The sequence below is a fragment of the Mollisia scopiformis genome (assembly GCF_001500285.1).
Source record: "Mollisia scopiformis unplaced genomic scaffold LY89scaffold_5, whole genome shotgun sequence".
NCBI lineage: Eukaryota > Fungi > Ascomycota > Leotiomycetes > Helotiales > Mollisiaceae > Mollisia > Mollisia scopiformis.
In genome coordinates, this window is record NW_017263585.1 from 1300576 (window position 1) to 1311848 (window position 11273).

At 44.6% G+C, this 11273-nt stretch overlaps 3 protein-coding genes across 3 annotated transcripts; 2 read left to right on the forward strand and 1 right to left on the reverse strand.

The window, feature by feature from the left end:
* Nucleotides 1–3365: 3365 nt before the first annotated feature.
* On the forward strand, nt 3366–4499 carry LY89DRAFT_577612 (stem cell self-renewal protein Piwi; the record flags this gene model as incomplete). Its single annotated transcript, XM_018208904.1, has 4 exons — nt 3366–3435; nt 3562–3698; nt 3754–4197; nt 4245–4499. Coding segments are annotated over 4 exons (906 nt in total), but the record flags the coding sequence as incomplete, so codon positions are not given.
* Nucleotides 4500–4820: 321 nt separating this feature from the next.
* Nucleotides 4821–6869, reverse strand: LY89DRAFT_730109 (uncharacterized protein; the record flags this gene model as incomplete). The annotated part of the gene is made up of 5 exons (XM_018219440.1): nt 4821–5391; nt 5443–5467; nt 5723–6530; nt 6581–6758; nt 6817–6869. The coding sequence occupies 5 exons, from the start codon at nt 6867–6869 to the stop codon at nt 4821–4823; spliced, it is 1635 nt and encodes a 544-aa protein (XP_018075681.1).
* A 3061-nt stretch (nt 6870–9930) lies between these two features.
* On the forward strand, nt 9931–10846 carry LY89DRAFT_609880 (uncharacterized protein). Its single transcript, XM_018210534.1, has one exon. The coding sequence runs from the start codon at nt 10021–10023 to the stop codon at nt 10708–10710; it is 690 nt and encodes a 229-aa protein (XP_018075682.1). The 5' UTR covers nt 9931–10020; the 3' UTR covers nt 10711–10846.
* The last annotated feature ends 427 nt before the right edge of the window (nt 10847–11273 follow it).

Below are 11273 nucleotides of genomic sequence, written 5' to 3' on the forward strand. Positions count from 1 at the left end.
GAGGCTGAATTGGGCAACAAAGGGCGTTCTCTTCGGTCAGCTGGATACACGACCGGGCGATTGCGCCTTTTCACCCTCGAGGTCTCCGAAGTCGCAGTACAGTACGGTACATTGACTTTGATTTCACTTCTCAAGTTCTAAAGTAAGTAGAGTACGAAGATCACTGTATTTACACTGCCGGCATTGCACTTTCAGAGAAGTTTTAAGAAACCCCAGTACTTAGCAGTGAGGAGCAAATGATCACGAGCCTTGCGTGCAGTAAGTAGGCTGGTAGAAAGATTATCTAATTAGAATTGTCGCAACAAGGAGATTGCTTCTCAGATATGACAATATTTTGACAAACTTGTTATACTCCCTTTTAGATTGTACGACAACAGCCCAAAAACTCTGCAAAACATGACATGTTTGCGGATTTATTTGTAACTTTCTCTTCGTCCCAGGAGAATTGATGATCATGTAGTAGAGAAGAATACAACCGAAGCAGATTTTTTTCATGTTTTGATCTTTGGTATCAAGCTCGTGACGTGAAGTGGAAGCTCAGAGATTTATCAAATGTTCTAACACTCAGATAATTAAACGATTTCAGAAGTTTCTATGTACTTGGATCATGGAAATATGAGCTATGAGTTGTCGCCAAGATATCGAAGCATATTCTTTTTGTCTGGGTCAATATCCAGAGAAATGTTTCTCATTTGATCTCACAAACTTGTTTGGCAGACTCTTGGTACAAACCTTAGATTATGGTCTCCTTTGCTTCGATGTGTGTTTTCGTCGGATCAAGCTCAGAATCATTCTTCTTAGACAAGCTAATTAGCTTTGATTGCACATCGCGCGACTGTGCAAGATGCCAGGTACATATATCCCCAGTTGGGTAAGCAGTTCTCTTTCAGATCATTCTTTCCACTTTGATCAGCATGTTACGGTGCTCGAAGTGTAGATCCAGCGACCACAAGACCAGGGCGTGTAGCGAGCCGTGGCCATTCCACACTGAGCAAGAATGTGACAGGTGTGGAGGTCCTCATGAGACCGGCGACAAGAAGTGCACGAAGTACAAACCTGAACTCAATTGCAATCATTGTGGTCACGAAAACGATCACTATGAGAAGTTTTGTACGCTGAAAGAGAAGGTGGAGAAAAACGTCAACCAGTACACGAAGACGAAGTATCTTAAAGCAATGAGTGGTGGACCTTTGAAGGCAGCAGCAACAACATCGACGCCCTTGCCGTCTAGACCTAGAATACGAAGGACTCTTGCTATTGGCATCTCCCTCAAAGAGATGCTAGACAAGATGAAGAATGCTAAAGTTGTTCGCGAAGATCCAATCATTCCGTTGCCACCAACCGAGGAGGACGAAAGAAAACTTCGATTGGCCAACGCAAATTTGGATCTAGCCCCGTACTCACCGTCTCGGCCGGAGCAACGAATCAACAATATCATTCTTGCCAATGCTTTCAAGATTGAATTCCTTCGGCCGCAGAAGCCCACCATTATCAAGAAGTACAGGATAGTTCTGGGCAATCTCTGGGAAGAGACAGAGGACGACCAGCAGAAGGATGACAAGAAAAAGAACAGACCACCGAAGAAAGAAACTGTGCGAGGAGTTATTGAGGACCTCTTCCTCAAGTACTTCCCACCGCCTGGAAATTGGGCGTCCGATTTCTTTTCTCATATTGTCTGCACCGGTAAACTTTACCCACAAATGTCTGATGATCCAGTGGTGGGCGAATGCTATTCACTTGATCATTACCGACCCGGAAATCAAGAAGATTACCACTTGGTCAAAAGCAGGATTGTCTACGAAGGTTGCCTTTCAACTGCCAAACTGATGGACTACACTTCACCTACAGGATCCAAACCTGAGAAATACCTTCCGGACGAAGACCTCCGCATCCTCAACTTGGTCATTTGGAAGGAAATCAACTTGCCTTCCTTCGACGGGGCTCGATTTGGTAGAAAGTTCTTCACGACCGCTCAGCATCCAGAAAATTCCGGAAGGATGATTATTCCCAAAACTGGTGTCCAAGATATGGACCGACCTACGATCTACTATCTAAAGACCGGATTCTTCTCATCTGTTCGTCCAGCACATGGAAATATTCTCATGAATGTCAACACTGCTATGTCGGCATTCTATAACCCGGTCAATTTGCAGCAATGGATCAACTGGCGGTGGAGGGAGAATCACATTCCCAAGGGCGACGAGAAGAAAGAACTCATAGATGTACGGGTCACTTTTGAAGGTGATAGACTGATAGGTGACGGAAAGTCCAGAAAGAAACGTGTGATTCGGAACTTCTCCTCAGAAACGGTCTCTAAGCAAACATTCAGCAAACCGAAGAAAAGGGACCTTAACAAGTCTGAAGAAGTTGATGTTTTAGCGCACATGAAAGCAAGTAAGTGTCATCACCAACAAGTAGGGGCACTTATTGATGTAGTTTTGCAGCCTACCCGAATTTAGGATCATTCAGTACTCGCGCTGCCTGTGTCAATCTCGGTGGAGGGGATGAACCCAGGTGGTACCCAGCTGATAAATTAACAATTTCTCCATGGCAGATCGTTCGTGGCAAGCTGGATCCTATATTCAACGATCAAATGGTCAAGAAGGCTCAGAAGTTTCCAGTGGCGAGCAAAATGCTGATACAGGAGTTTGCATTGAACCATCTAGGAGTCAGAGAGCAAGATTCCTGGCACGCGGTAAGTTTCATCCTGCGGGGGTACAGTACGATAATAGGAACGCTAATTCTGCTCAGCAATTCGGAATCAAGATATCGTCCTCTTTTATTGACTTGAAGCCACGAATACTTGAACTTCCAGCCCTCTCATTTGGCGGTAATTTGCCTGGCGGATTCACGAGAGCCAAGGGTTCGTGGGATATGACAAACTTGAAAGAACTCTACACAATCGGCAATCCTTTGGAGACTCTAAACGTCATCCGGCTCTGTGATAGAAATGATAATATAGAGATCGATTGGTTAAAACATAAGCTTCTGTCCTATCTGGAGGAGCCTCTCAACAAACACGGTTTCAAGACTTTGAGGGTACGAGCAGTAGAAGCTCTGATACCAGGAGATCTCGATAAGACACGGATTCCATGCAGAAAGGCCATGGGCCGGAATCTTTCAACTGCTTGGAGAGAGCTTGGGAAGCCCGCGTTTGTCTTGGTACAGTTACCGTCAAGAAATCAGCTCGTGTATGGCCATCTTAAATGGTGGGGTGATTGCCACGAAGGGGTTCGCACAGCTTGTGTCACTTACAACAAGTTTAATAAGTTGGCGGGAAAAGGAGGCGCGAACATGATGGCGAACTTTGCGTAAGTGTGCAGAACTCCACTGTCTAGTTTTCACTATCTAACCTGGCTAAAAGACTCAAATTTAACTTCAAGAATGGCGGCACAAATCATCGCGTCCACAGTTTAGGTATCAAGCCCAACACCAGTATGTCCAATCACCTTTGTTTCCAAGTACAGTACAATGAAGAGCCGATTCCTCAAGAATTCTATTTGAAAGAACCAGTATCGGCTTCTTTATACTTTGAAACGGGTCATACTGATTTACCAATAGTGATTGTAGGTGCAGACGTTACACACCCTGGAAGAGATGCAGATGAGACTTGCCCATCACTAGCTGGCACCGTTGCAACATACGAAGAAAGTCATGCTCACTACCTAGCTTCGGCAAGAATGCAAAAGAAGAACGAAGTAAGCAGAGTTTCCAGCGACTCCATGGTGAATGCTTGTACTGATATTTCGACAGCATATTGAGCAACTCTCGGATATGATGTTTGAACATCTGCAGGCTTACTACACGAAGCGGAAGAAAGTTTGGCCTGATCACATTCTGTTCTACCGAGATGGAGTTAGTGAGAGCCAATACGGCATGGTCAAGACTGACGAGCTTCCCGAAATTAAAGCGGCCATCGAAAGAGTTCGACAAACAGCCCCTGGCAGAAATTACATGCCTAAGATAACTTTGGTTGTTGTAGGTAAAAGACACCATTCGCGTTTCTATCCCGCAAACAAGCCGGAAGACTCCAGAAGTCTATGTGCGGGGCATGTGATGGATACAAATGTAGTTATTCCTCATGCCTTTAATTTCTACCTACAAAGCCACGACAGTGCCCTCGGCACCGCTAAGCCTGCTCACTACGTCGTCATTGTTGATGAAAGTGGCTACGGAGGAGGAAAGCTACAAGAAGTTGTAAGTTCTAGAGTTCCATTCTAGAGAATACTATTGATATGTAGCAGACCAACGACCTATGCTCCTTGGGATCGAGATCAATGAACACACTCTCTGTCTGTACACCTGCTCGATACGCAGATTTGTTGTGTAATCGATTGAGGGTGTACATGAAGCCTGTTATGGATGGAAAATTGGACATTCCAGAAATTAATGCGGTGAATTCCTACCAAAGGAACCGGGATATCTGGGGGATTGGGCGGAACACGGGTAACAATAATCCATGGCACGAAAATGTCAAAGATGTCATGTTTTACCTCTGACGGCACTTCCATTCCGAGGGAGGAAGTTTCGTCATCTGGAGACTCGAGGTCTATTGCTTGTTTCGCATTGGTACTTGCTGCATGAGGCGGGTTTCTGTTGGTTTCGGGCTCGCAATTTCATGTTTAGATTGTTGTTTTGCATTTTCTTCTACTTGTGTTATGCCTTTCTTTCTAGGTACAGGAGTTTTGATTCAGTCGTGAGGCGTTAGTTGAATTAATCTAGTCATTCACTTAGATGCATATGGATTTTTAGACAACCCGGGCGACTTTGAATTTGCCATTGACTAAGTATTGTACAAATGCTCCACCCAATCCAATTCCTCATCGCATTACCAGCTCGTACGACCGACAAGACGCTACCCGTAGCTGCAGGACGCACTCAGCACTAGTGGGAGCTCTTAGAATCCATTCCTCCCATTCTTTTTCATCAAAATCGTCTTCAACTGCAATTCCGACACTCAAAGCATTTTTCGGTATCGAAGCACGCGGTGGAACTGGCGCGGGAACTAAGGGATGTAGCATCATTCGTCGACCACCCTTAACTCCCGTCAAACTGCAATGAACTGGAGCCGTCTCTGTGGTTCGCCCTATCCTATTCCTGCAATAATGCAGAGTTTGGTTGAAGAGCTGATGAACAGGAAAAGGCCCTTCTTTGCTGAGTGACTGCAAGACCTGGATCAAGTTGTGTGTAAAAGATTGCGATCCTACCCCAGGAGCAACCGAATCAAATCCACATGCGACAATAAGCTCGGTGAGTGCATTTGCAGGATTTGTGGTGTTACTGCTCTGTGCAGCGTGACAGGAGTCGAACAACAGAAGCGAATCTGAGGACGATCTTTCAAACAGCCTTTGAATCTCAGCGGCACGTAAGGTGGGAGAGTTATCCGTTTTTCTAGTACAGAATTAGTCATATCTACACATGTACGGAAGAAAAATTACTTACCTTGCGGCCCAATATCCTCCCGTGTCTTTTTTGTTGTCAGCACCATGATGTTGAATGATCACTCATTGTGCAGTCATCATAGACTATTATGGTTGAGCATATGTTGAGGAATGAAAGAATCATTACTCTTAGTTAGTGTAGTACTAGTTCAAGGGTATGATCTAATGCATGATGCAACGACTCTACGACTGATGACACCTGTCATCAGCTAGTGGGATCGAGCATTATATAAAGCATGAGGACAACCCTGTAGTTTTAGAAATCAAGTCAGTTATCACACGTATCAACACATGAACCCCATAATAAAAGACGACTAACTCGTCAGCGGCACTATCCCCCAAAAATCGAGCGACTTCGTCAACGAGACTGTTTTCGGAATCCAAATCAGGAATGAGATATGTTGATACCTCATAGCCGAAATTGTCTTCCAGAACCTGGGACAATGCTGCAATCTCTGAAGCCACACCAAGATCATCGGACTCCCATCTTGTCATTAAAGCCCTGACCTTGGTGTACCGAGAGCCAAATCGACCAGACCATCGATCTTTGACCACCTTGGTCATCTTCGCGGATAATTCCGGGTACCAATTTGGTCCGGCAAAGATCTTGAACGGATTTAAGGTAGCGAGCTTGGACATCATTTGTTCATTGTCCTTTCTCAGATTGCCCTTTTCTTCCTGTGCTGCCAGCAAAGTTCTCCTCAGGCCATTTGCCGTTTTCTGAAGCTGTGCGTTCTCCTTTTGAATAGCTTTATAGCCTTGCGTCTTTTGTTGTAATTCATCATGGGAGGCTTTTGTGGCTTCCAGCATATCCTTGAGGTTAGAACTTTCGGCGGCAAGTTGAGACCCGTGCTTGAAGTTTTGTATCTCTTCTCGGAGACGCTCGTTCGCTGTAGAGAGGATCTCGTTTCTTTCTTTAAGCCGTTGGACTTTCTGTGCAAGCTTGACATTGCTATCTAGGATTTTGTTCTCTTTTAGAAGGGAATTATACGCAGTCTTCAAGAGTTCGTGCTCTACTGCCATGCCTTCTAGTTCTTGAGACTTGCGATTGTAGTCTTCTAGACGTAGGAGTTCGTAGACTTTCTCATCCTTCTTCCCTTTAGTATTGCATAGTAGTTGTCAATACAGAGAACACGTACCTGCCAGCGCCGAATCTCTTCGAAGCGCCCCTTCCAGTGAGCTGCTCCTAGCGTGGTTGAGAGATCTTCCGTGATCTGGGGCTTGGCCTGCATACGCTCTTGACTTGATGATTCAGGATTGGCCGACTGCAAGTTAACGGAGAGCTGCTTCTCAAGTGCTTGTGTATTGAGTCCTTGTCTTCTTGACTTAGAGAAGGACTTCTTAGAAGTTGCGCTAGACTTAAATCTGCCTGTACGTGGATCGCGAGAGATGCCGGTAGGCTTTTTGCTTAATGATTGCTCCAGGCATAATGCAAGAGGTCAACGTATTTGATATGATTTTCCAGTTGCGGTTCTTCCTGATTGTTTTGTGGTTGAGATACACGCGCTTCAACGCGAAGTCTTAGAATGCGCTTCGATGACCTCGCTTGTAGGACGTAATCCAGTAATTTATAACAGCTATAGGATAGCACTAAGACCCGCGAGCACTAAGTTGAAGAGGTTGACTCTCTGCTCATGCATTTTCTTGCCTCCTGATGAGCAGAAATGTAGTTCCATCGTTGGGTGGGGCGCCTCTCTGTGCAGCAAGTGTCAATGCAGGTCGACTTTAGGGAAGCCTGCTGTTCCACATCTCTTGACCTTAAGATCAATGACACTAACTGCAGAGAAGAGAGAAAGACTAGAGTAATGCCCCAAGAGACATCTGAAAATGAGCCAAATTTTCCAAGTAGATGGCGTCTCATTGCGAGCTGCATTCTCTCCAGGACACACCCAGGACCATATGTCTTTCGTGCTCGAGGAAGAGGATGCGATCTTCACAGAAGATAATGTTCGTCGTGAGTCTATACGAGTATATATACTGTTTGTGACATCTTCCGTGCGATGAGCCGCTCGAATTCTCTCGCCACTTCCTCATTTCTGTATATCCTGCTCTGGGCCACACAGACTAGCGCATTCTCTGTGTCTCAGGTACAGTTAGTATCACTCAAACACGGTTAATTTTTTGGGTCTCGATTTTTGGAATTTCTTTTAATTCAAAATGCAACGAATAGAAAAAGGATATCATCACCCTTACTAAACTCTTTTTTGGATTAATGGAAAAATATTTATAATTTTTTCCAAAATAAACTCAATGTGACGGTTGCAGCTCAACCGCCCTGGTCAACCGCCCTGGTCAACCGCCCTGGCCGGGAATGGTGGCGTTCCCGAGCTCTATGCCTAATGGAGCCTAGCTCCTCACATGACATCCTCTTACCCTGGCATATATACATAGATCTCTCCCTCTCTCATTCCTTTTCCCTTCTTTACCTTTAGATTCTAAAAGATAGCCGAATCGATTCTTCGTCTACGTACTGAGCTTCCCACCGTGCTGTCACACTCAAATATTTTTGCGGGTAGCACGTGACTTTTACTATAAAATTTATTTGAAAATTTATTTATATATTATTATAGAGTTTAGTAAAAGGGATCGACTTAGATTTACTTATAGTATCTTTCTATTAAAGCAAAGCTAAGAGAATATAGATTTTAAGAGAAGAATTTAAATCATGTGATAAGTGAGAATTTTTGTCACAGTGCTGGTTTCAGTCCTATCACGTGACAGCTCACCGCCTGGCAGAATCCTGTATATAAGCACTCCTGAGAGCTGTCCTCAGCTCTTCACCTTAGTATTCTAAGAATGGATCACCTCTTGCATCTCAACCTGATCTGGTCTGTCACAATTTTCTTCGGCTCGGAATAACTCACAGCAGAACCTCGGACTACCCCGCATTCGACCTTAATTTCAGACGTTATTAGCAACACAATTAATGCTTACATTAATTCGTACGGTATAGTGCTTTAATTAAAAGCTTTCTAGCGCGACTACGAGATAATTATTTGAAATAGACCCTACACGTGACTATAACGTGACTCGCACGTGATCTCAAAACTTTTTCCGGGTGACTTTTTACTATTTAATTAATTAAAAAATAACTATTTACCCTAACATAAATCTAGTAAGGGGAATCGTTTTCTTTTAACCTGTTCTACCTTTCTATTAAAAAAAGATTCTGAAAAATCTTGATTTTTCAAATTAACCGTGTTTGAGTGATACTAACTGTATCACTGTCACGGTTCTGGTGATATCATCGGGTTTATCACGTGAGATGTTTCATTAGTGTTTGAGCTAGTGCTGAGGATTCAGCTTATCTGTCCTCAGCACTCTTCTACTCTCTTAGTTCTTTGTCTATTATTCACAGATTAGTACGTACGTCCTGATTCTTCGTCTTGAGTGCGTGCTGTCACAATCACTTGGAGCAAAACTCTAGTATCTAATCGACATACACTGTCACATCTAAGGAACAATTGTCGAAGTATCAGAGCCTTGAAACATCCAGAACTCAAGCCGTACATTGCTACCCGCAGCTTTAGGTATTCCAACTCTGTAGTTCCCCACTCTCCTGTGATTGGAACCTTCCTGTGAAAGAGTACGACATTGTCGGATGGGATATAAAGTAAAGCGCCAGAGTGGATAAGACGGTGAAATTGAAGAAGTAATGCATGACTTATTGAGCTCCTTAACTCCAAGCTCATCGTTTGACGTGAGTTACCTTTTGAGCACGCGGGGTGGAGATGGAGCTCATGTGAGGTGTCGAGATGATGCGGACAAACATCAGCTGTCCAGGGTGTAAGCCAGCTAAGGTGGTCAGGGGTGAAGCGAAGGTAAGCAGTAGTGATGAACAATCTTGGTTTCTCTCGATGTCATTCAACGTGGATTTCCTTGAGCTACGACTGCTCTACAAGAATGAGATATCCAAGCCTTTGAGTATCTCAATTTGCTTGATTGCCATATCAGTATTCTAGGAGAAACCGAGAAAAAGGTTAGGGGGGAATTGATAGCAGACTAGCCAAGAGTCTAAAACGATCATTTAGAAGTGACGATGCTGGCCAAGCTTTTGAAAGCTTAGGGAAAACAGAGTGTATTTTCTTTATAGAATTTTATTTTCCGGATATCTAATTAGTAAGGAAATAAAAAGCATAAAGTGTACTAACTATGTATACTTTATTTTACTTCACAGAGTATAAGTAAGAAGAAACTGGTTGCACATAAATGTAAATGTCAAAATTGTTTTTTTAAAGAAGAATGATCTATTTGAATATGGAAAGCGAGGTCTCACACCTAGTTTTAAGTAACTCCGACATCTCCGATACCATCCCTCCTCTTACAGTGTTATTGTTGATCGCGGGGAATGACACTCACTTATTGATTGGCTGAAGCGTGGAACGTTATGATATCCTCGTCAAATACCCATGGAAATAGCAGCAGCTGCATGCAAAGTCACGTTCGGCGACTTTAGCCGGAAAGACCTCGATATGAAGTCAAGCCAGCTACTTCCTCACATATCTATTCCTGCCCGCCTTTAAAACCATTCTCATCATCATCTCCAAACCACTTTCCTCAGCTGAGTATCCCCCCACAAATGTCTCTCCCCGCCATCCTCTGCCTCCACGGCTCCGGCGTAAACGCCACCATCTTCCAATTCCAAACCGCCACCCTCCAACACCTCCTCTCCAAAACCTTCACGTTCATCTTCCTCGACGGACCCTTCGAGACCCGCGCCGGCCCCGGCGTGCTCCCCTTCTTCGACGGCTGCGAGCCGTTTTTCCGCTGGAAAAGCAAATCGGACGATAACGTGTTCGCGACCGAAGAAGTGGAAGACGAGGTCCGGACCCTGATTCGGGAGACGCTGAAGACGCGGGACGATTGGGTCGGGATCCTGGGGTTTTCGCAGGGCGGGAGGATGGCGGCCGGGTTGTTGGCCGAGCAGGAGAGGAGAGAGGAGGTGGGGGAGGAGGAGGAGGGGGCAGGGTTTAAGTTTGGGGTTTTTGTGATGACGCCTGAGCCGCCGATGACGGGGCTGGTGTATGAGGAGGGGGTGGAGGTCAGGATTCAGAGTCCGAGTGTTTTGGTTAGTGGGAAGAAGGATTTTTGGTATGAGTCTAGTAAGAGGATGCGTGAGAAGTATTTTGAGGAGGAGACGTCGAAGTTGGTTGAGTTTGATGTCGATCATAGAATGCCGAATGCGTCGGCGGATGTTAAGATTATTGCGTTGGAGGTTTTGAGGTTGTATCTTGAGACTACGGGGATTCGGGGTATCCTGAATCAGTAGAGATACTTCTCCATGCAAACAGAGATGAGGAAATGAGTTTCTCATGTACTATAGTGCAGTCTTCAATTGGAGCCTGCTCTGAAACGAGAGTTTGGGTTTAGAAATAGGAAATGGGAGGTAAGAGGGAATGTATGTGAATTTCTCCTTCTTAACTAGATGCTCTAGCAGACACCGCATCCTGTCCTCCTGTAGCTTACAACCGAGAAAGAATCTACCTCCAAAAACTCCACTGTGTCTGATGCATTAACTACAATTAGGTCGAGCTGAGACTTCTCAGCTGGCACTTGCCAGTACTTGGGCTAATGTGAAGTCAAATCCGACGTCTGGGCTTCTAAGCTCAGAATCTGCACGTATCCTTGGCTTGTCCGAAATGAAATGGTTTGATCACTGTCATGGATAAGCAGACCATCGCTCGTAGAAGGATGCTGGACACGGAAATCTTAAATTGTATGGCAGAACTAGGAAGAGATGGAGATTTTGACTTAGTTTGTGTTGGTGTATGTTGTACCAAAAAGAGTAGATATTATGCCTCGAAGACTAAAGCCTTTAGGAAGTACCTATAC

Bases quoted from the DNA above. Each gene is read 5' to 3' on its own strand.
- LY89DRAFT_609880 (XM_018210534.1), top strand. From the start codon at position 10,021: ATGTCTCTCCCCGCCATCCTCTGCCTCCACGGCTCCGGCGTAAACGCC.